This window comes from Ranitomeya imitator, chromosome 3, assembly GCF_032444005.1.
Source record: "Ranitomeya imitator isolate aRanImi1 chromosome 3, aRanImi1.pri, whole genome shotgun sequence".
NCBI lineage: Eukaryota > Metazoa > Chordata > Amphibia > Anura > Dendrobatidae > Ranitomeya > Ranitomeya imitator.
In genome coordinates, this window is record NC_091284.1 from 585,439,525 (window position 1) to 585,463,301 (window position 23,777).

At 41.3% G+C, this 23,777-nt stretch overlaps 1 protein-coding gene across 2 annotated transcripts in view; it reads left to right on the plus strand.

Moving 5' to 3' along the window:
• ABCC4 (ATP binding cassette subfamily C member 4 (PEL blood group)) overlaps positions 1 to 23,777 on the plus strand; it is a 440,057-nt gene that overhangs the window by 183,080 nt on the left and 233,200 nt on the right. For both annotated transcript variants that reach the window (XM_069758043.1, XM_069758042.1), the window contains exons 13-17: positions 4,296 to 4,382; positions 14,412 to 14,508; positions 15,550 to 15,762; positions 15,898 to 16,038; positions 16,644 to 16,681. In XM_069758043.1, the coding sequence (XP_069614144.1) occupies positions 4,296 to 4,382; positions 14,412 to 14,508; positions 15,550 to 15,762; positions 15,898 to 16,038; positions 16,644 to 16,681 (576 nt within the window). The remainder of the gene's footprint in view (positions 1 to 4,295; positions 4,383 to 14,411; positions 14,509 to 15,549; positions 15,763 to 15,897; positions 16,039 to 16,643; positions 16,682 to 23,777) is intronic.

Genomic DNA, 23,777 nt, shown 5'->3' on the forward strand with positions numbered 1-23,777 from the left:
GCAATAAAAAGCGTCTTTTAGTGTGTGACAGCTGCCAACCCTAAAAATCCGCCAAAAAAACACTATAAAAGTAAATCAAACCCCCCTTCATCACCCCCTTAGTTAGGGAAAAATAATAAAATGTAAAAAAAATTTATTTATTTCCATTTTCCCATTAGGGCTAGGGTTAGGGTTAGGGTTGGGGTTGGGGCTAGGGTTAGGGTTGGGGTTGGGGCTAGGGTAGGGGTTAGGGTTTCAGTTAGAATTGGGGGTTTCCACTGTTTAGGCACATCAGGGGCTCTCCAAATGCGACATGGCGTCCGATCTCAATTCCAGCCAATTCTGCTTTGAAAAAGTAAAACAGTGCTCCTTCCCTTCCGAGTTCTCCTGTGCGCCCAAACAGTGGTTCCCCCCAACATATGGGGTATCAGCGTTCTCAGGACAAGTTGGACAACAACTTTTGGGGTCTAATTTGTCCTGTTAAAAATTAGACCTGTTAAAAATAAAAACGTGGGGGCTAAAATATAATTTTCGTGGAAAAAAAATATTTTTTATTTTCACGGCTCTGCGTTATAAACTGTAGTGAAACACTTGTTGGTTCAAAGCTCTCACAACACATCTAGATAAGTTCCTTAGGGGGTCTTCTTTCCAAAATGGGGTCACTTGTGGGGGGTTTCCACTGTTAAGGCACGTCAGGGGCTCTCCAAATGCGACATGGCGTCCGATCTCAATTCCAGCCAATTTTGCATTGAAAAGTCAAATGGCACTCCTTCCCTTCCGAGCTCTGCCATGCGCTCAAACAGTGGTTTATCCCCATATATGAAGTATCGGCGTACTCAGGACAAATTGCACAACAACTTTTGGGGTCCAATTTATCCTGTTACCCTTGGAAAAATAAAAAATTTGGGGCAAAAATATCATTTTTTGTGAAAATTAATATGAATTTTTTTTTACGGCTCTACATTATAAACTTCTGTGAAGCACTTGGAGGTTCAAAGTGCTCACCACACATCTAGATTAGTTCTTTAGGGGGTCTACTTTCCAAAATGGGGTCACTTGTGGGGGTTTCCACTGTTTAGGCGCGTCAGGGGCTCTCCAATCGTGACATGGGCTCCGATCTCAATTCCAGCAAATCTTGCATTGAAAAGTCAAATGGCGCTCCTTCCCTTCCGAGCTCTGCCATGTGCCCAAACAGTGGTTTACCCCCACATATGGGGTATCTGCGTACTCAGGACAAATTGTACAACGACTTTTGTGGTCCAATTTCTCCTGTTACCCTTGGTAAAATGAAACAAATTGGACCTGAAGTAAAAATTTTGTGAAAAAAAAGTTAAATGTTCAATTTTTTTAAACATTCAAAAAATTCCTGTGAAGCACCTGAAAGGTTAATAAACTTTTTGAATGTGGTTTTGAGTACCTTGAGGGGTGCAGTTTTTAGAATGGTGTCACTTTTGGGCATTTTCTGTCATATAGACCCCTCAAAGTCACTTCAAGTGTGAGGTGGTCCGTAAAAAAAATGGTTTTGCAAATTTTGTTGCAAAAATGAGAAATCGCTGGTCAACTTTTAACCCTTATAACTCCCTAACAAAAAAAAATTATGTTTCCAAAATTGTGCTGATGTAAAGCAGACATGTGGGAAATGTTGTTTATCAACTATATTATGTGATATAACTCTCTAATTTAAGGGCATAAAAACTAAGAGTTTGAAAATTGCTAAATTTTCATAATTTCCGACAAATTTTTGTTTTTTTCACAAATAAATGCAAGTCATATCGTAGAAGTTTTACCACTATCATGAAGTACAATATGTCACGAGAAAACAATGTCTGAATCACCAGGATCCGTTGAAGCGTTTCAGAGTTATGACCTCATAAAGTGACAGTGGTCAGAATTGTAAAAATTGGCCCTGTCACTTAGGTGAAAACAGGCTTTGGGGTGAAGGGGTTAAAGAACACAATGTTAAAAAACAAACAAACAAACAAACAAAAAAAACCCTGAAGCGCAGAAGATGCACACAAGAAAAATTGTAGACCACATATACTTTCATTATGGTTTTAACATTTTATATTGTTCTTGTACTATTAAGCAGAACATAGGGGTGCCTTGTTTCACCACATCTAGCACCCTTTCCAGACTTCCATTTGTGGCTCACTGGGTGTCCATCTCTTATTTACAGTGAGTGTCTATTATATACTTGTAGGTTCCATATAAATCCGCTGGTCGGTGTATTGATATATAATCCTTACTGTTAACCCATCACCTAGGGTCATCTACGGGCACAGGAATTGTGCTTGTTCATAAATGTGTATAGGGAATGAAATGGAGACCTGCAGCTAGTAGTTGCATATGCAGTTTTTCGCTTTCAAAAGGTATTATAATTATTCAGTGTCCGGAATACTAACATATTACAGTTCTGTATGAGTTCTGTGTTCTACAGATACTGTACATACCATGACACTGTAGTTTTCAGATGTCGGTGTGATGGCACACTGTATCTTCATGTGATACATTTCTTCAGTTATACGTAAAAATTCACATACTGCAGTTCTTACAGTCGGCAATGGTGCACATCCCTATAAGTATTAGTAAGGGCCCCTGTACACATTACATAGCTGTTGGCACCTCTGTATACTTTGAGTTGTGGTCCTACTCCTATGGCGGCAGCCTGTCTCTCGGAGAACAAAAGGATGTTGGAAATCAAATAGGCTGGATCCTTTGTTATGGGAGCATGAGGAATCCCCCATACAAGTTAGACTATGGCGTACTATTACTGTGGAGGTCAGGACCCCTGCTTTGATGTGGGCTCCGGTGGTGAGCCCGCATCAAAGCCGGGACTTGTCAGCTGTTTTGACATGCTGACAGCGGCATTTAACCGGCGCTTCCGGCCGCGCGGCCGGAAATGCTCGCATTGCTGACCCCCGTCACATGATCGGGGGTCAGCGATGCGTCAGGTTAGTAACCATAGAGGTCCTTAAGATCTCTATGGTTACTGATGCAGGCCTGCTGTGAGTGCCCCCCTGTGGTCGGCGCTCATAGCAAGCCTGCAATTCAGCTACATAGCAGCGATCTGATTATCGCTGCTATGTAGCTGAGCCGATCCAGTTGTTTCAGCTTCTAGCCTCCTATGGAGGCTATTGAAGCATGGCAAAAGTAAAAGAAAAAAAAAAAAAAAAGTTTAAACAATAAAAAAATATAAAAGTTTAAATCACCCCCATCCTTTCGCCCCATTCAAAATAAACCATAAACATAAAATCAAACCTACACATATTTGGTATCGCTGCGTTCAGAATCGCCCAATCTTTAAAAAAAAAAAAAAGATTAACCTGATCGCTAAACAGCGTAGTGAGAAAAAAATTTGAAACGCCAGAATTACGTTTTTTTGGTGGCCGCGACATTGCATTAAAATGCAATAACGGGTGATCAAAAGAACGTATCTGCACCAAAATGATATCATTAAAAACGTCAGCTCTGCACACAAAAAAATAAGCCCTCACCCCACCCCAGATGACGAAAAATGGAGATGCTACGGGTATCGGAAAAGTGCGCAATTTTTAAATTTTTTTTATTTATTTCTTTTTTAACGAAGTTTGGAATTTTGTTTTACCATTTAGATAAAACGTAACCTAGACATGTTTGGTGTCTATGAACTCGTGATGACCTGGAGAATCATAATGGCAGGTCAGTTTTAGCATTTAGTGACCCTAGCAAAAAAGTCAAACAAAAAACAAGAGTGGGATTTTTTTGCAATTTCACCGAACTTGGAATTTTTTTCCCATTTTTTAGTACACGACATGCTAAAACCAATGATGTCATTCAAAAGTGCAAATTGTCCCGCAAAAAATAAGCTTTCACATGGCCATATTGACAGAAAAATAAAAAAGTTATGGCTCTAGGAAGGAGTGAAGCGAAAAACGAGAACGCAAAAACTGAAAAGGGCAAGGTCTTGAAGGGGTTAATCTAAAATGTATGGGGGCTTTAAAACTCCAGCAGTAGACCAATCCCTATGTATTGTCTTGTATGCCCTATGGATGCATATTTTCTCCCATAGAAATCAATGTAGATCCTTGGAAGCCATCTCACACATGCATACGGTTTTTCATCCCTAGAGTACGTAAGTGTATGATAAATGTTTGTTTTTCTGGCCAATATGTTATATACAAATATGATATCTATATTAAATAATAATACAATATTGCATAAATCATCAATGGGTCTTTTTGTGCACTCAGATTTTGTATTGCCAGCATGCTTATGTGGACGAGACCTCCGTTCCAGATTTACATGTTTTTTTGTTTTTTTTTATCTTTGTTTTATAGGGCTGTTTACCAGGATGCAGATATTTACCTGCTGGATGATCCTCTAAGTGCTGTGGATGCTGAGGTCGGAAGACATTTGTTTGAAAAGTACATAAAATTTTTATTTCCACTTATTCTTTCCTCCTTGTAGCTGTACATTAATAGTCGCCTTGTCATTTATGTAACAATATAACTTTATTATGATACTCCGGATAAGAGAGACAGTGCTTCAGAGTAAAAATAGACAGTTACATTGTAATTTTGTTTATAACCATGAAAGGGCCACATACAAGAAGCGATCACAATGGCAGCATAGTAATATCTTCCTGTTTATTAAAGATTACCTTCCACAAGTTTGCACATGTTAATTTGACCACATCGTGGAATAGTGGCTGCAGATTTGAATAAAACATATTTTCTTTTTTCATTTCTGATCCCACTTAAACCATGAGGATGTTGAACATTCTCTGGAGGCGGTTACTTTTTCCCCTGCTTGACTTTGACCAATGATAAGCCTGAGGCGTCATGCAGGAGGAAAAAACATGCCTCCAGGGAGTGTCAGATCCAACTTTCTCTGAGAGATATGTAATGACACTCACTGATCGCAGTGTCAGCATCTACTGTGATGTGGGGGAGAGAAGTATAGCAGAGCTGTGTGTCATTAAAAACACTGCTCTGTTTGTACACCGGTCATTGTGGGGTGAGAGGGAGTAGAGCAGAGCCAACAGTGCTGTAGGATGAGAGCTGCAGAAGGTGGCACACAGCTACTGCATTTGAAATCAAAGAAAAGATGCTGGCAGTGTCTCATGCAGAGAAATCCAGGTCTGAAATTTTCTGGCGTGTGTTTTTTTTTTTTTTTTTGCATATTGATTTGTCGATATTATGCAGAATAAATGAAATGCAATTAATAAATGACCACTAATAATGAAGATTTTTTTGCTAACTCCCACTTGGTTATAGTGGAAACTAGCATATTTACATGCTAATATCCCCGCAGAACGGTGATTAGAAATTGTGGCTAAGTTAACATGGTAAAATTGGTAAAAGGTCCTCTTTAACTGTTAGTTGGAATAATCATTCCTATGCATACATGATTTATTATTTTATATCATTATGTATGAACTCTCAGTTTTGTTAATGGAATATTTTTTTGTTTCTTTGTTGATCATAATCTCATTTGTCTAAGATTTTTCGGATCTATGCCACATTCTGGAGTGGTGCTTTAAATTAGTGGTATTACTCCAGTGCTGGAATAATAAAAAAATGCTGGAATCGTGCTTTATCTACATGTTATGGTTGTGCTGGTAGATGGGTATATTGGCCCCAGCGTGATCAATTGAGTCTTGATGACTGGGTATGTTGGAGTCACATGATCCTGGTTCATTAAGAGGCGCTTGCATTTTATTAAAACTGTCGTGTGCTTCGCCACAAGTTTTACTAGAGTAGGGAGTTAGGAACCACGCCGCTCGGCATGAATTAAATGAGCTCTGGCATCAAACCTCCATCCTATGGAACTTTTGTGAAAAGTTGTAACATTTTTGTGCAACTCTGCGCTGCGCAAACGTTTTGCGACTTTTAAAAGCGATTCATACCAGTATGCTGGCATAATCGCATTGATGAATGAGGGCCACAAGTTTCTATCATGTTGTCCCATAGGATGGACGGAAAGCTCATGGGCACTGCAGGCGCTACCAGCAATCTTGAGACTTTTAGTACTTCAGGATATTTAATTGTGCAAAACTACGTGTTTTGAGTTGGCACTCGATTGCTGTGTTCCAGCACAGACCGGCATTGCCTGGGTCCCAAGCTGCGTTCAGTAGCCCAGCAGTAGTGGCAGCTTTCCCCGCCATCACAGCATTGCCACTCATGGATATAAAATTACCGTCATGATGAATAGCTGTCACTTATTTCTTTCGGCCCATTTCTCGAACCTTGCATCGTGTTTGTTTTTCCTGAAGTTTGCCGCTGCCTCTGGTCACAATTTCCTTTGCTTGCTTTGATGTTTTGTTTTCTGCTCTAAACAGCAGTGTTATCTAAATAAATTCAGACATTTGTTTTCTTGCCACAGACAGAAGATTTCGGATGTCTATGACAATGCTCCCAAAGTTACTTTGATGATTAGTTTCCCTCTCACATTCCCACAAAGTGAACCGATGCTCAGTGCCTTGATTATGCCGTGAAACGCATTGACTATACAGAACGTGTTTGTTACCCGTCGAGGCCCTGGGACATAAAACATTTATCGGTTCAGCAATACTGTAAGGATTTGCACATGAAATGTGTCAAACAAAGCGCTTAAATTAAGGCGTAGCAACTTGTTATCCCGGGCGTTTTTATTTTTCGAATCAGAATGTACGGCAGACGACTGAAAGTGTTCTCCGTCTCCAATCTGTCAAAAATCCTTTTGAAATAGAAATTTTTTTTTTCTTCAATTTTTGTTCTGTACAATGGAAATGCATCCTTATTCAGCTCGTATATGTGTATTTGAAAGCAGAACTTCAGACAAATTATGGTGTTATCGCACCGATTCTCCTCAACTGTGTTCTTTATTATCAGAACAAGTGTGTGGCCCTGACATGGGCGCTCTCCTCTTGTATCCGCATAGCGAAGTGTAAGGTTGTGTCCTTCAGTGCTTTGTTGTGCGAGAACACGGAAAGAACCTTGATGTGTATTTAAAAAGTAGCATTATTAAGGAGAATTTAATTCTGCTTCCCATTTACGAGGCCATTAATACAGGCCTGAAGTCTTTCGCTGCAATACTTTGTATTGTGGGTTTTAATTATAATGTTGGTTTTCTAGTCTAAACGAGCTACTTGAACTCAAAAGTTTTTAATTTGTATAACCTTGCATTATTTTTCTCAGTATATTTTGTCAGACTCTCTATTCCTAATATTATAGATATCCTAGAAATGATCGTATGTCTATTGGGTATTCCGATATTTCCACTTTTCTAGCCCCTTAGTGACCATGTCATAAACAAAAGCCAAAACACAATGGAGGAATTGTATTTACGGTATTCCCTGCAGGATTATAGTGCACTGTTCTGGTATTCTATTCAGGCAGCAGATAAGCTAGAATCGGCCCTGCCTATGGTCCGCAGTGGCTTTGTCCACATGTCATGCCTTTGCCAACAAAATGCCACTGCACTGTGATCCTAATCGTTCTTTATTCTCACTTTGTTTGCAAAGTGGTGACGTAAGACACGTGAGCGGATCTACCTTACATTTATAACAGTTCTAATGGGAGCTTACATTACAGTTGGCGTTCATGACAAATATAGGCGGCTGCTCCCCCTTGTTTAAAATTTGAAATATCAAAACATTTTAAAGGGGTTGTCCACTCCTCGGACAACCAATTTCCAGTCACCATAGTTCTCCTATGTAAAATAATAGTGGCTATATTCCCCTTCCGGTGCGAGCGCCATGTCTGCACCTGCTGTCCCGGGGCTTGTGCAACAAAGGCAGGAGATGTTATAGGCCGGTTCCTGATCTTGTGACCGGAACGGTCTTATATTTATTGCCAACGTCTGTCTACCTAAGACCACGCCCCCTTGAGGAAGCGAGAATCAGTCTCGCAAAACGCGCATCGGGGAGAGTGGTTGCCTCCAGGACTGAACTTTGAATATAATGGGTAAATAACCTTTTACTACAATACTATCTTGTGCAGCGTTTCAATGTATTTTATGTGCGATACTTACCTTTGACTTACTATCTGTGGGAAAATCGCCCCTTGTCTTCAGCACATGCATGGAATAAGAGTACCTTTTGTTTCATGTTTATAGATATGCCTATTTGGCAGTAATTTTTGAAAGCTGCTCTACTATCAGCCCTGGTTAGCGATCACTTTGCGTCTTCACCAATTAGGATCACACAACTTTCCATATGAATGATAAACTGTTCTATTCATTTTTTAAATAATAATTTCTTTGTCTTGTAGATGTTTTATATTTAATAAAAGATATTTTTATATACAAAAACTCAAACTCTCCTAATGTTAAAAATGCTATTTTAGAGTTAGTATATAGTTAAAAATGTGTATTTTGCTGATTTTCTTAAAATGTCACCTGAGACCTGCAGCCAATCAGTGGCCGCTTCCCTCTCACTTCCTTCGTACATAACTGACATCTAGAGGAAGTCAAAGATCAGCAGCAGCTCTCGCTTCTTCTGGTTGTCCATATCATGTGAATAAAGTTGGAGGGAAGCTGCCGTTGATTGGCTGCAGGACCCATGTGACATTGTTCTCCTGGTTTTCACGTGACATTGAGCCCCGGTAGAACACACTCCGACATCGCTGGAATCCATTGCACTGTAGGGAGTATAGCTGCCATTATTTTTCATGAGGGATTCAAGTTAATTGAGAAGAGGTTGTTCAAGTGGTGGACAACCCCTTTAATAATTTGATCATTTTATAACAACTTTCTAGGAATAATAAAATTTAAATATTTGATAACAAAATTTAAACAATAATAATAATAAAAAAAATGATAAATTCCCTTTAACATCTGGTTCATTTTTCTTATTTTTTTTCCCTTTCAGCTTTTCAGCAGCCTTAACTTTTTTTTTTCTCCCATCCTGGGTGACTGGGGCTCTTTTTTTTTTTTTATGCCGGACATATTGTATTTTTTATTTACCCTATGTACTCGAGTATAAGCCGACCCGAGTATAAGCCGACCTCCCTAATTTTGCCACAAAAAACTGGGAAAACTTATTGACTCCAGTATAAGCCTAGGGTAGGAAATGCAGCAGCTACCGGTGAATTTCAAAAATAAAAATAGATGCTCCATACCGTTCATTATTGCCCCATAGATGCTCCATATAAAGCTGTGCCACATATAATGCTCCATACATTTCATTATGGCCCCATAGATGCTCCATATAAAGCTGTGCCATATAGAATGCTCTGCACCGTTGATTATTGCCCCATAGATGCTCCATATAAAGCTGTGCCATATAGAATGCTCTGCACCGTTCATTATGGCCCCATAGATGCTCCATATAAAGCTGTGCCATATAGAATGCTCTGCACCATTCATTATTGCCCCACAGATGCTCCATATAAAGCTGTGCAATATATAATGCTGCTGCTGCAATAAAAAAAAAGACATACTCCCCTCTCTTGCTGCCCGCAGCTCCTCAGCGTCCCGTCTCGGCGTCTCTCCGCACTGACTGTTCAGGCAGAGGGTGGCGCGCAGATTAGTACGTCATTGCGCCCTCTGACCTGAACAGTCACTGCAGAGGACGGGAAGACGGAGCGGCGCCCGGCGTGTGGAACGCGGACAGGTAAATATGTACTACTCACCTGCTCCCGGCGTCCCTGGCTCCTTATCCCGGACAGATGGTCTCCGGGTGCCGCAGCCTCTTCCTTTGTCAGCGGTCACTGGCACTGCTCAATACAGGAATTAATATGCGGCTCCACCCCTATGGGAGTGAAGTCCATATTCATAACTTTAATGAGCGGTACCACGTGACCGCTGAACAGGGGAAGAGCTGCGGCACCCGAAGACCATGGGACAGGCAGGGGGAGCGCCAGGAGCCCCAGAAGCAGGTGAGTATGCGACAGTCCTCTCTCCCCCTCACCCGCCGACCCTGCCGCCGACCGTGACTCGAGTATAAGCCGAGAGGGGCACTTTCAGCCAAAAAATTTGGGCTGAAAGTCTCGGCTTATACTCGAGTATATACGGTATTTATTTTTTTTAGCACTGTTTTTGGGTAGATAATTGCACAATAATTTATTAATAATAGTTAGCACATTTTTTTTGTGATGGCAATATAGGAAAAAAAAGCTATTTTTTTTTTTGTTTTATTTCTTTTGTTTCATTTTTCTTAATGTTTTTCACACCAAAATTCTCATGAGTATAATATCTGTGTAGATACCTAATAGGTGTAATTTTGTTATTTTTACTATATGTAATAATTTTCTTGAAAGTATATACCGTATTTTTCAGATTATAAGATGCACTTTTGTTCCCCGAATCCGAATCTGTGTGCTGTGCTGTAGAGAAGAGGGAGCAGCTCTGGAGTGGTGTCAGGGGGCTGGAGTGGGCTGCAGAGACAGCAGGAGGTCCTGTGCTCCCGCTCATTAGCCTCATGTAATATTCACTGCACCTGCTGTCCATCACCTCGGTGCTGAAGCTGCACCAGTAGATTCACAGGGGAGCAGCGAATATTACATGTGCCTGCATCTCCCCCCGCCTCCCATCATGGATATGCCCCCCCCGTCACTCTTATATGCCCCCCTGTGCTGCTGCCAGGCACATGATAAAATAACAAACACTTAACTCACCTTCTGATGATGGCTCTATGCTCACAGCTCCTTTGTTGCTCTTACTGTCTGTGCCGACCTCTGATTATGTGATCGGCACAGCAAAGTGATGACATCACTGTGTGCCCAGGTCAGATGATCCGATGCCTGGGAAACAGGAAGCACAACCGAGGAGCTGGGAGCACGGAGCCATCATCAGAAGGTGAGTTAAGTGTTTGTTATTTTTTCATCATAGGGGGCATGTGTCTGCCAGCAGCATGGGGGGCTGGGGGGAGCATGAGTCTGCCAGCAGCACAGGGGGGCTTGTGTCTGCCAGCAGCACGGGGGGGCACGTGTCTGCCAGCAGCATGGGGGCGGATGTGTCTGCCAGCAGCACGGAGGGGCATGTGTCCGCCAGCAGCATGGGGGCATGTGTCTGCCAGCAGCACGGGGGAGGGCATGTGTCTGCCAGCAGCACGGGGGGGGGGGGGGGGCACGTGTCTGCCAGCAGCACTGGGGGGGGGGGGCATGTGTCTGCCAGCAGCACGGGGGGGGGGGGGGGGCATGTGTCTGCCAGCAGCACGGGGGGGGGGGGGGGAAGGGGGCATGTGTCTGCCAGCAGCACGTGGGGCCTATAGTGACCGGGGTGGCTGTACCTGTCAGCAGCACAGGGGGGCATATTGTGACTGGGTTGCATGTGCCTGCCGGCAGCACGGGGCATGTCCCTGCCAGCACTGGGGGGCATATAGTGACCCAGAGGGGCATATGTCTGCCAGTAGCACAGGGGTCATATAATGATCCAGGGGGGCATCTGCCTGCCAGCACCACAGGGGGGCATGTCCCTGCCAACAGCACAAGGGGACATATTGTGACCAAGAGGGCATATGCCTGCCAGCACAGGGGGCATATAGTGACCCAGGGGGGGCATGTGTCTGCCAGCAGCACGGGGGCATATAGTGACCAGGGGGGCATGTGCCTGCCAGCACCACAGGGGGGCATGTCCCTGCCAACAGCACAAGGGGGCATGTGCTAGCACAAGGAGGGGGGTTATATAGATACCAGGATAAGGGACATATGATTTGTAAGACGGACACTGGCATTATAAGACAGACTCCCATTTAACATAAAAAATTATTTTTTTTCTCTTTTTCTTCACCAAATTTGGGGGTTCGTCTTCTAATCAGGTGTGTCTTACAAAGCGAAAAATACGGTATGTATTTTTTTCTATAGGGACTTAAGTTATTACATTTGTTTTATTTTTTTCCCCCCAAATGTTTGATTATATGTATTTACTTATTACTTAATTTGTCCCACAGGAGATAATAAAAGATCTCTGATAAACTTTTTTTCCCTTTATTGATCATTTTTTCCACTGTACCTGGAGCATCTATAGGGTCCTCGGTAGAGGGGAAAACGTTCTACTGTTATTCTTCACACCACTGTAATACTGATCTGGCTCTGCTGTGGCCCAACAGCTATACAATGCTAAGCAGACACCAAGCGATCATGCGATCCCCAGGTCTTAGAGAAGCATTAGCAATGCTGATACTTCTGTTCACTGCATACCCTAAGCCTAAAGATGTAGTATTATCTCCCCCGGGACCCCTCCTGTGTCTGGATTGCAGGAACTTTACTTCTGCATTACTGTAAATTTAAGGTGTCTGTTAAGGGTTTTCCAAGCATGATTCAATATTGTTTTGAGGTTAAGTGAGAAATTGGAGTTTTTAACGAGGATTTGTCACTTGGATTAAATATATTGTGAGTTGAGGAAACTCGCTTGGCACGGGATTCAAGCACTCAGGCATGGTTTTCTCACAAAAACAGTCTATTTGGTTTATTTATACAGCATAAACCACATAACATAAAGTCCATTTCATTACATCCATGAACATATCACGACCGCCAGTCTGTTCATGCAGCAGATAAACCTCTCTGCTGTATATTACAATCCCCTTGTCCGGGGTTACCTTCCAGGAGCTCCACTCCTAACGCCGTCTCCTTGTCAGTCCTGGCTTCGCCAAAACAGAAGCCGCCCCAGCTCTGCAGGTACATGGTCTCACCAGGTGCTTCCAGGAAGTCTCCACTCACAGGAGCTTCCAACACAGACCGTCCAGGTCCACGGTCTCTCCAGGTGCTTCCAGGAAGTCAACACTCACAGGAGCTTCCAACACAGACCGTCCAGGTCCACAATCTCTCCAGGTGCTTCCAGGAAGTCTCTACTCACAGGAGCTTCCAACACAGACCTGACCACTTTCAGGACCTACAGTACAGACCATGTAGGTCCGAACACTCTCAATCATGTGACCCACACTCTGGCCATATTATGAAGCTGTAACCACCCCCACAGGTAGGAGGTGTGTGTGGCTAGTTCGACCCACCCAGCTTTTCAAACTAGCCCAGTAAGCCTCCCTCTATAAACTATACAAATACTTGTGGCACTACAGGTCCCAGAACAACGATACTACAGGCTTACCGCGCAGACTTCCTCTGCAACACATACCGGCCATTTACAATCCTGCCGGACTTTGTCTCATCACCACAGTTATACCCACGACTGCCATGCCTTCTTATGGCCTCAATATGCCTCCGTGTATATTCTGAAGAGACCATGCAACGCCCCCTACCTGTAACGGGTCACTGCATCACAATATATAATCATTTTTACATGTTGTAATGCTGTTCCACTGAACTTGGCTTTCTTTATTTTTGGTTCCTGCCCCTTTCTGTTCCTTTTGGCCCTTACTTACCTGTATATAAATCTAGTCTATTTATCCAACAGTGAGTGTTCCTGAAGAGTTAAACATCGATAAAGTCCAAAGAAGGAAAAGCACTCACCGTCTGTGAAAAATGGCCAATCTTTATTGTGGCTTTACATAAAATTAGCAAGGCATAGCAGGGAGAACCTGTGGTTCCAAGAGACGACGGCTGTTTCGCACTCCTGCGCTTCTACGGGACCCGTAGAAGCGCAGGAGCGCGAAACGGCCGTCGTCTCTTGGAACCACAGGCTCTCCCTGCTATGCCTTGCTAATTTTATGTAAAGTCACAATAAAGATTGGCCATTTTTCACGGACGGTGAGTGCGTTTCCTTCTTTGGACTTTATCGATGTTTGCACTCTCTTTTTTCCTGAATGAGCACCCGAAATCCGCTGTGGCACAGAACGCAATTCCAGTCAACAGAAGGCGGGATAGGCGTTTAGAGCTGAATGTGCGTACCACTTTATTTCTTTACTTTGAATTGTTCCTGAAGAGTTAAAGACCACAACCATTTGGTAACCAAGCTAGATTTAAATATAGGAAAAAGAGGGCCATGTCTCTGGAACAGAAAGGCACAGGAATAAAGGAAAAACAATTCCAGATTCAGAAGAGCATCAGCATTTACATCATATAATATATGGATGTGAAATCTGGACAGTAAAAAAACAAGACAGAAGAATCGATGCCGTTGAAATGTGGTTCTGGAGAAGGATGTAAGATTGCAAGAAAAACGAATCAATTTTGGACAAATCAAGTCAGACATGTCACTCCAAGCAAGGATCACCAAGCTATGACTTGCCTACTTTGGACACAGCATACGAAGACCGCAATAATTAGAAAAAGACATCATGGTCGGAAGAATAGAATGAACAAGGCAAAGAAGAGGAGCAACCTGATAATAATTTTATTTCTATAGCGCCAACATATTCCGCAGCACTTTACATTCTAGAGGGCACTTGTACAGACAATAGACATTACAGCATAACAATAACACATAGATCAAAATCGATACCAAGAGGAGTGAGGGTCCTGCTCACATGCTTACAATCTATGAGGAACCCAATTGCTTAATACAATTGGTGAAAAATGTCATGTACTTGTTGTAATTGTTGAAATAATGACATAAGAGTTTTGCCTTCTCAGGTGCATCTGCCAAGCTCTACGCAAAAAGTTATGCATCTTGGTGACCCATCAACTCCAGTATCTCAGTGCAGCCAAGCAGATTCTCATCATAAAAGAGGTACATAGCAGTGTGTTGACGCCACATTATCAATCTACACAGCACCGACCCAGAACACGATTAAGTGCATGAGCCTCTCCAAAAAAAAAAAATTGTCTTTTTTTTTTCCTTTTGTTCCTCTTTTCTCTCTTAATCTGTTTAACTTCATCTCTGTTCTTGTTCTATTTACTGAATATATTTTGAGATGTACTGAACATGCAAAAAAAATCACAGCCAAAGATGCAATGTAAAGTATTGCATGTACATCTACAGATTGATTGTGATTTCTCTTAGAGCTATAGCAACCGTTTAAGCATGTGCACCTGTTTGTGAACATTTTTGTTAAAATGCAATGGATTTTCTGTTGTGTATTTGCTTGCGGAAAATCTGCCTTTTTTTAGGGTACCAGCATTGTGAGAAATGTAATGCACATGCTGTGAAAAATACCTTCAACGATCATTGATGAGTGCTGTGGATGGAAATTTTATGTAAAGCCTATGTATTTCACAATTTGCAGAGCAACAGATGAAGTGTGTGGGCCATCTGCAGTCTTATTTTTCCCCCCAATAATATCCAGTAACTTGTTGCAGAAAGGCCATGGTGGAGATGCTACATGTGGACATACCTTTAGGGTATGTTCCCACGTTCAGGAATTGCTGCGGTTTTGATGTTCCCTTCTTATGCAGTGTCCAGATGTTACAGCATAGTGATGGGAGAAATCCCATGTCCACTATGTGTGTATGTGCGCCTGCTTATCACCTGTGGACACTGCCATGCAGCACGCCTTTCAGGACCACAGCATGTCAATTTCTCTTGCGAAGACACTAGTCTCAGCAAGAGAGATGCAATCCATAAAATGTATTGAGTTGGGTAAACTCCCATGGTTCAATGAATAAATGCAAATTTACCTGTGATCAATAGGCTGCAGCGAAAATATGCCGCTTCCAAAGCGTTGCTCATTCCAGATCATGGGAACGTAGCCTAAGAAGTCAAAATATATTAAAATAAATTCTCTCAATTTAACAGAAAACATTGAAATTGTATTTTCTTGCCTAACACAAGGGTCAGATGGTTGGAAAGGGAACATTTCCAGAACTTCTACAGTCGGGCATTGATTTTGCATCGTTACTGAAAAGTGGAGAAGAAGAGCAGTCCCCAACCCAAGATGGACAACTAATAAAGCCCTCCAGGAACCGAACCTTCTCCCAGTCATCAGTCTGGTCCCAAGACTCCTCTGCACAGTCACAGAAGGAGGGGGCCACAGATGCCCTGCCAGTAAGCAAAGAATTGCTCGTTCTGCCTTTGTGTTGTAGTTCTGAGGCCTACACAGTTGTAATGTGGTATCATTGCATTTCAATCCTGCCAAAATGTTGGTGTCTTTTCACTTTAGTCTTTTCTTGATTACATTAGACGGAGCCTGTTCTGACGGCAGTTCAGGAGGAGATTCGCTCTGAGGGAACTGTTGGTTTCAAAGTGTACAAGAAATACTTCCTATCTGGATCCAGCTACTTTATGCTATTTATCCTTTTTCTGCTGAACATCTTAGCGCAGGTATGTTGTTTTCTGGCTTTTAAAGAGGGTAAATGGCACCTATGGAAATGTTACCAGGAGGTCATGCCCTTTTGGTGGTTTTAGTCTTACGACTGCCACATTTTGTTTTATTCTTGATCCTCTCCTCATAAGAACATACAACCAGCAAAGAACACTGTGTCTCTTGGAGACTGGACAGATAGAAACATTTTTTTTTTCCTCTTCCAGCATCATCCTTTTTCTGTTTCCCGATATCTTTATAAAGCCACTTGCACACTTTGAGTATTTGATCAGTATTTTACATCAGTATTTGTGAGCCAAAACCAGGAGTGGGTGATAAATACAGAAGTGGTGCATATGTTTCTATTATACTTTTCCTCTAATTGTTCCACTCCTGGTTTTGGCTTACAAATACTGATGTAAAATACTGAACGTGTGAACGTGGCCTTATAGTTAGAAAAATGTATTGTAGCCAATGGAAAAATGTTATGCCACATTTATACAAGAACTTCACATGATATAACTGAAATATTTGTTTGTTGTAAATCGCATAATGGAACAATCTATTATTGTTTTAGATTTGGCTATATTACTGATGATACATTGTATTGTATGTCTGCCTTTAGGTTACATATGTTTTACAAGACTGGTGGCTTTCTTATTGGTAAGTTTTCAGCATACGAACTAACTTATCAAAAACAATTGTATAAATAGGATTCTGTTTGGAAATGATACTTTGGAAGCCTTGCCTCTCGCTAAAACCACTTAGGTGCTGCAGTTGCTATGAGATGCGGCATCTAAGGGATTAAAGCGTCAGGATCAGCATCAGCTTCATAACCTGCTGTTGCTGCAGGATGGCAGCTGTACATTTATACCGCTGTGTAGGAACTACTTGCTACCACCATCCTTAATTGATAACCTTTAATTGGGTTAAAGAGCACTGATGGAAATGGAGCTTAAAGGTGCGTTGCCATCACATCTGTGAGATAAGGCTACGTTCACATTTGCGGCTTTGGACGCAGCGGCGTCGCCGCAAAACAACGCACGCGTCATGCTTCCCTATCTTTAACATTGGGGACGCATGTGCGTTCGTTTTCATGCGTTTCGGTGCATTTTGCGACGCATGCGTCCTTTCGACGCACCTGGCAGTGCGTTGCAAACGCAACATGTTGCATTTTTTCTGCGTCCAAAATTTTTAAAAAACGCTTGCGTCGCACTTGCGTTGTATTTGCGTCGTCTAAGCAAATTGAAGTGTATTGGCAACGCAGAAGACGCAAGTACTTGCGTTGTTGTGCGTTGTAGGACGCATGCGTTCTTTACTTTAAAAAAAATAAAAAATGAAAAGACCCTATATGGTAAAAAAGGGTTGAACGCATGCGTCAAAAATGCATGCGTTCTAATTGCGTCTTTCGTGCGTTGCGTCCACGACGCTGCGTCCAAAGCCGCAAATGTGAACGTAGCCTAAGCCATCAAGTTTAGTAATAAGAAAACCTCTTGTAAATTAATTTTACAAGTATATTTTGTGTCCATCCTGCAGCAATTCCAAGAACTCTGCTTGTTGTGAATAAATGGAAATAGTAATATTTCATGTCTAGAAGCTGAACGCTCATCCTTACCCGGTCCTGCTCAGAGAGCTGTTAAGCATTTTAATGATTTTTTTTTCCAGCCAAAACATGAAAAAGTGCAGATATTAATAAATCAGAAGTTTTAGAAGCAAAGCATTAGTTCCACATTTTTCTGTATTGTTGTGGCCATTTTTGCGAAGAACATGAAGTACAGCCATGCATTTTTCTTAGAATTTGTTTCTCAGAAGCATGGCAAAAAAGAGAATGACAGCAAGTGGAGATCTTGAAGACAAATAAGAAAGAAAATATGAGAGAGTTGCAAAACTATTTTCACATAAAATCCTTAAAACCCTACTATATATAAGAAGCCATATAGGACAAGAGTCATCTGTTGGCTATTCTTGTGGATTTCTTGTCTTCTTTTATTTATTTTAGGGATAAGTGCTGCATGGGAAAGTTGGGGGCAAATGCAGAAGAGTAGATTTGATAGGAAAAAGCATAGAATGTCCAATAAGCCTGAGACCTATTAGTATACACACGTGGTCAAAATTGTTGGTAACCCTCTTTTAATGACAGAAAAAGCACAATAGTTACAGAAATAACTTGAATCTGACAAAAGTAATAATAAATAAAATCTATGATACTTACACAGAATTAAGAAAAAATAAAACTCATGATATAGGCCTGGACAGAAATGATGGTATCCTTAACTTAATATTTCGCTGCACAACCTTTTGAGGCAATCACTGCAATCAAACGATTCCTGTAACGGTCAATGAGACTTCTGCACTTCTCGACAGGTATTTTGGCCCACTCCTCAACAGCAAACTGCTCCAGTTGTTTCGTAATTGAAGGTTGCCTTTTCCAGACGACATGTTTCAGCTATTTCCAAAGATGCTCAATAGTTTAGGTCAGGGCTCCTAGAAGGCCACTTCAGAATAGTCCAATGTTTTCCTCTTAGCCATTCTTGGGTGTTTTTATTTGTGTGTTTTGGGTCACTATCCTGTTTCAAGACCTGACCATGACCTCCGATTGAGACCAAGCTTTCTGACGTTGGGCAGCACATTTCTCTATAGAATCCCTTTATATTCTTGAGATTTCATTGTACCCTGTACAGATTCTAGACACCCTGTGCCAGATGCAGCAAATCAGCCCCAGAACATAAGAGCCTCCTCCATGTTTCACAGTAGGTACCGTGTTCTTTTCTTGATATGCTTCATTTTTCCACCTGTGAACATAGAGCTGATGTGCCTTGCCAAAAAGTTCCATTTTTGTCTAATCTGTCCATAGGAAAATCTTACAGAAGCTATGTGGCTTGTCAACATGTAGTTTGGCAAATTCCAGTCTGGCTTTTTTGTTTTTTTTTCAACAATGGTGTCCTCCTTGGTCGTCTCCCATGATGTCCACTTTGGCTCATACAACGACGGATGGTCCGATCTGACACTGATGTTTCTTGAGCTTGAAGTTCACCTTTATTCTGTTTAGAAAGTTTTTCTGGGCTCTTATGTTACCATTCATATTATCCGCATCTTTGATTTGTCCTCAATTTCCCCCCTGCAACCACGTCCAATGAGGTTGGCTACAGTCCCATGGATCTTAAATTTCTGAATAATATGTGCAACTGTAGTCACAGGAACATCAAGCTGCTTGGAGATGGTCTTATAACTTTTACCTTTAACATGTTTGTCTATAGTTTTCTTTCTAATCTCCTGAGACAACGCTTTCCTTCTCTTCCTCTGGTCCATGTTGCGTGTGATGCACACCATGTCACCAAACAGCACAGTGAGTATCTGTAGCCCTATATACAGGCCCAGTGAGTATCTGTAGCCCTATACACAGGCCCAGTGAGTATCTGTAGCCCTTTATACAGATCCACTCACTGATTCCAAGATTGTAGACACCCGTGATGCTACTTAGTGGACACACCTTGATTTAACATGTCCCTTTTGTCACATTATTTTCAGGAGTACTATCATTTCTGTCCTGTCCTATTTCATGAGCTTTATTTTTTTTAAATTCTGTGGAAGAATGGTTGAAAAGCAATGTCTGACTTTCATTTCATTATCATAGATTTTTTTAGTTATTACTTTTGTCAGATTCAAGTTATTTCTATGACCATTGTGTTTTTTTCCATCATTAAACTAGGGGTACCAACAATTTTGACCATATGTGTATATAAATTCCATGTTGCACACAAAAATTTAAAGGGAATCAGTCACCAGATTTTTATCACTTAATCTGAGAGCAGCATTGTGTAGAGACCGAGACACTGATTCCGGTGATATGACACTTGCTGTGCTTCTTGCTGTAGTTTTTATAAAATCACTGTTCTATCAGCAGGAGATTATCACTAGTAAACTTGCTTCCATGTAGTCTTCCATATTCATGAGTACTGTATAACGCAGCCTCACTCACTTACTGGCAGCTTTCTGCCTGTGCACAGTGTACACATACAGCTGACAATCAGTGGTGTGAGTGGGGTTATACAGAGCTCGGCATTCAGAGAACTTGTAGATCTGCATTAGAGAAAACCGTTTATAATCAAAAATGCAGCACCCAAGAAAGTAAGAGACACCACAGGAATCAAGGTCTTTGCCCCTGAATAATGCTGTTTTCAGATAGGGTAGCTAAACGTGATAACAGATTACCTTTAATGATCCTTGAGCTATGTTCACATGCCGTTTTTTTGCAGCTTTTTTTTATGCAAATTTAAAGCTACTTGTGATCTGTTGTGATGACCCCTCATAGTCTGACGGGCAAGTTCCTTAGTTGATGTAAAAAGACATAAATCCATGTGACACATTCATTCCTCCACTAAGGCTGTCAAAGGTCGTCTTCAGTTTATATTCCCAGACTCTTTTTAGATGTCTTTTAGATGTCTTTTTACATCAACTAAGAAACTTGCTCCTCAGAATATGAGGGGTCATCACAACAGAACCAGACCCCAATCAGAGGACAATAAAACATTCCTTATCTAAGAACTGGCCCAATATTTATGGACATAACTGTTTATCACTCATGGTAATTCTGTTTCATGTCACCTGTCTTATTCATGGTTTTTGTGTTTTTTTTTTCTGTGTTGTGTTGTGCATAAATATGTGATTCTTCAGAATTTCTTTTAGTCTTTGCCTGATGAAGAGACCTGTGTAGTCTCGAAAGCTTGCAATTTGTTACCATCTTTTCAGTTAGCCATTAAATGGCGTCAGCCACTGAGGACTCTCAATTCTAATTATTTTAGTAATATCGAAGACATTTTACCACTAACAAGTAATACAATATGTCACAAAAAAAGTCTCAGAATCAGCAGGATTCGTTAAAGCGTTCCAGAGTTATAAAATCATAAAGGGACAGTGGTCAGAATTGTAAAAATTGGCCTGGTCATTAACCCCTTCATGACCTTTTGGGATTTTCAGTTTTTCTGTGTTCGTTTTCCGCTCCCCTCTTTCCCAGAGCCATAACTTATTTATTTTTCAGTCAACTATGTGAGGGCTTATTTTTTGCGGGACGAGTTGTACTTTTGAACGACATCATTGGTTTTAGCATGTCGTGTACTAGAAAACAGGAAAAAAATTCCAAGTGCAGTGAAATTGCAAAAAAAGTGCAATCCCACATTGGTTTTTTGTTTGGCTTTTTTGCTAGGTTCACTAAATGCTAAAACTGACCTGCCATTATGAATCTCCAGGTCATTACGAGTTCATAGATAAAAGAGAACCTAGACATGTTTGGTGTCTAAGTGGTGAAAAAAAAAAATCCAAACTTTGCAAAAAAAAAAAAAAAAAAAATCATGCAATTTTCCGTTAACGCTCCCTATTTTTCGTTGTCTGGGGTCAGGTGAGGACTTATTTTTTGTGTGCCGAGCTGACATTTTTAATGATACCATTTTGGTGCAGATATGTTCTTTTGATCGCCTATTATTGCATTTTTTTTTTTGTAAATTCTTTATTTAAGGTAGAGGCTGGAAACGTTACATACATGTAATGTTAGGATAAGTAAATAAAACATAACTGTTTTAACAATGGCAGCAATCGAATCCAGGCCACCAACTTTAGAAAATGGTAGGAGAGGAAAGGGAAATGGGGGGTAAGGAAGGAAGGGTTGGGAAAGGAGGGGGGAGGGATGGTTTGAGGAATAATAGTTAGAAGGGATAAAATAGGGAAAAAGGGGGATGGGGGAGCAGTGAACATAACAGTTCAAGTACACGTGGTTATAGCACTAAAAAACAAACAGTACGGTAGCATAAATTCTCGTTATTAAGAAGACATTAGTAGCAATATTAAGGAGCAGCTGAACGAAATCTTCTCCATGGAAGCCAGTTTGAAGCAAAACGATCATGGGCATGCGCTTCCCAACTCGATAGTTCCTCCAGTCTATAAATATGGTCAATTTTGTTAAACCATTCACCTAGTGTTGGAGGGGACACACTCTTCCAGTGAATGGTTATCAAGTGTTTTGCCGCACTGAGCATTAAGGGTAGGAGACCGTGCCTAGTAGGTTTGAAGTTGCTTGTCAGGCATGAGAGAATGGCTTCGACCGCTAGTAGGTTAGATTTAATTAGTTTTAGCTTTTTAAGTGTTGAATTTACTCCCTCCCAGAAATCTTTAATCATACTGCATTCCCAAAATATGTGTGCATGGTTCCCCTGGGCAACCCGGCAACGCCAGCACAAGTCAGAATCCGATAAGCCTAAATGTTGGAGCTTCACCGGTGTCAAATGCCATCTGGTTAATATCTTATATGCATTTTCCTGCAGCAGGATGCATCTAGAGAACCCCCTGGCAAACTTCAATATCTTTGAGATCTGATCGTCTGAAAAGATAAAATTAAGTTCAGATTCCCAAGAGTAAACAAAGGATGGTTTAAAGGGTTGAGGGGGAGTAACAAGTTGGGAATACGAGCGAGATATAATTTTGTATCTATCTGAGCCCGTTTTAATCATGAGGTCTAACCATGACCAATTTGACCTTTGTGGGAAACGCTCTCTAAATTCCTTAAGAATACGTTTAGTGTGATGGTCTTGCAAAAAATTTTTTGGGAACTTCTTGGCATTGCTAGGCCAGATGTTGTTTTTAAGAATTTTACCTTCATAGAAGCTAGTGAGAGAATCCCTAGGGAGCTTTGACCATAAATTGTATGAGTCCTTGAAATCAGGATCGACCAGGTAGGGAATGGCTTCGATAGGGGTTAAGGATGATGGGAACGAATCTGGTGGAAGTTCATTCAGAACTGTTCGTCTAACGTGTAGGGTAGCTAGAGTTATTTCATCCAGGCCCAAAGAAGTCGCTGGTTTCGAGCGCGACCATAAGAGTGGGATTCCCCCGCTGTCCAGTAAAGCCACATCCAACATGTCTAACGTACCCCTTTCCAGGCCAATTACAATTCTCAGCCATCTACTTAGGTGTATAGCTTTATAATATACGTAGGGGTCAGGTAATCCCAAACCTCCACAAGGGGTGGGACATGCTAGTAATTTAAAGGGTAACCTAGCTGGTTTATTTCTCCATATAAATTTAATTGTTAAAGACTTTATTTTTTTGAAGAATGTGAGGGGAAGGCGAATGGGCACCATGCTCATAGAATATAATAGAATAGGCATAAGGTATGTTTTAAATACGTTGATACGTCCTATCCATGATAAAGTGGGAAGACTATATGATTGCATCAGTGCTTCTAGTTTTTTTATTAGAGGGGAAAAGTTAGATTCAAATAGGTCCTTGGGGTCTCTAGTGATCCAGATACCTAAATACTTTATGGAGGATGTGGACCAGGAGAAGGGGGTTAGTTTTTGTAGATTGGTGAGTTGAGTGGCCGATAAAGTAATATTAAGCGCTTCCGATTTGGTATTATTAATTTTAAAATTTGAAAGTTTGCCAAAATGGTTAAGTATATTGAGGATAATGGGGAATGCTTTAAAAGGGTTAGAAATCAGGAAAAGTAGGTCATCCGCGAATGCCAATGTTTTTATCTCTAATCTACCTATCCGCAATCCCTGAACCTGGACCTCCTGTCTGACTCTTTGTATAAGAGTTTCGATAACTAGCACAAACAAGGAAGGGGACAGGGGGCATCCCTGCCTGGTACCATTATTAATATTAAAAACGTCAGATAGAACACCATTCACCCGGACTCTGGCAGTGGGAAAGGAGTACAGGGAAAAGACCGCTGTAATAAACTGGGGGGGAAAGCCAAACCTATGTA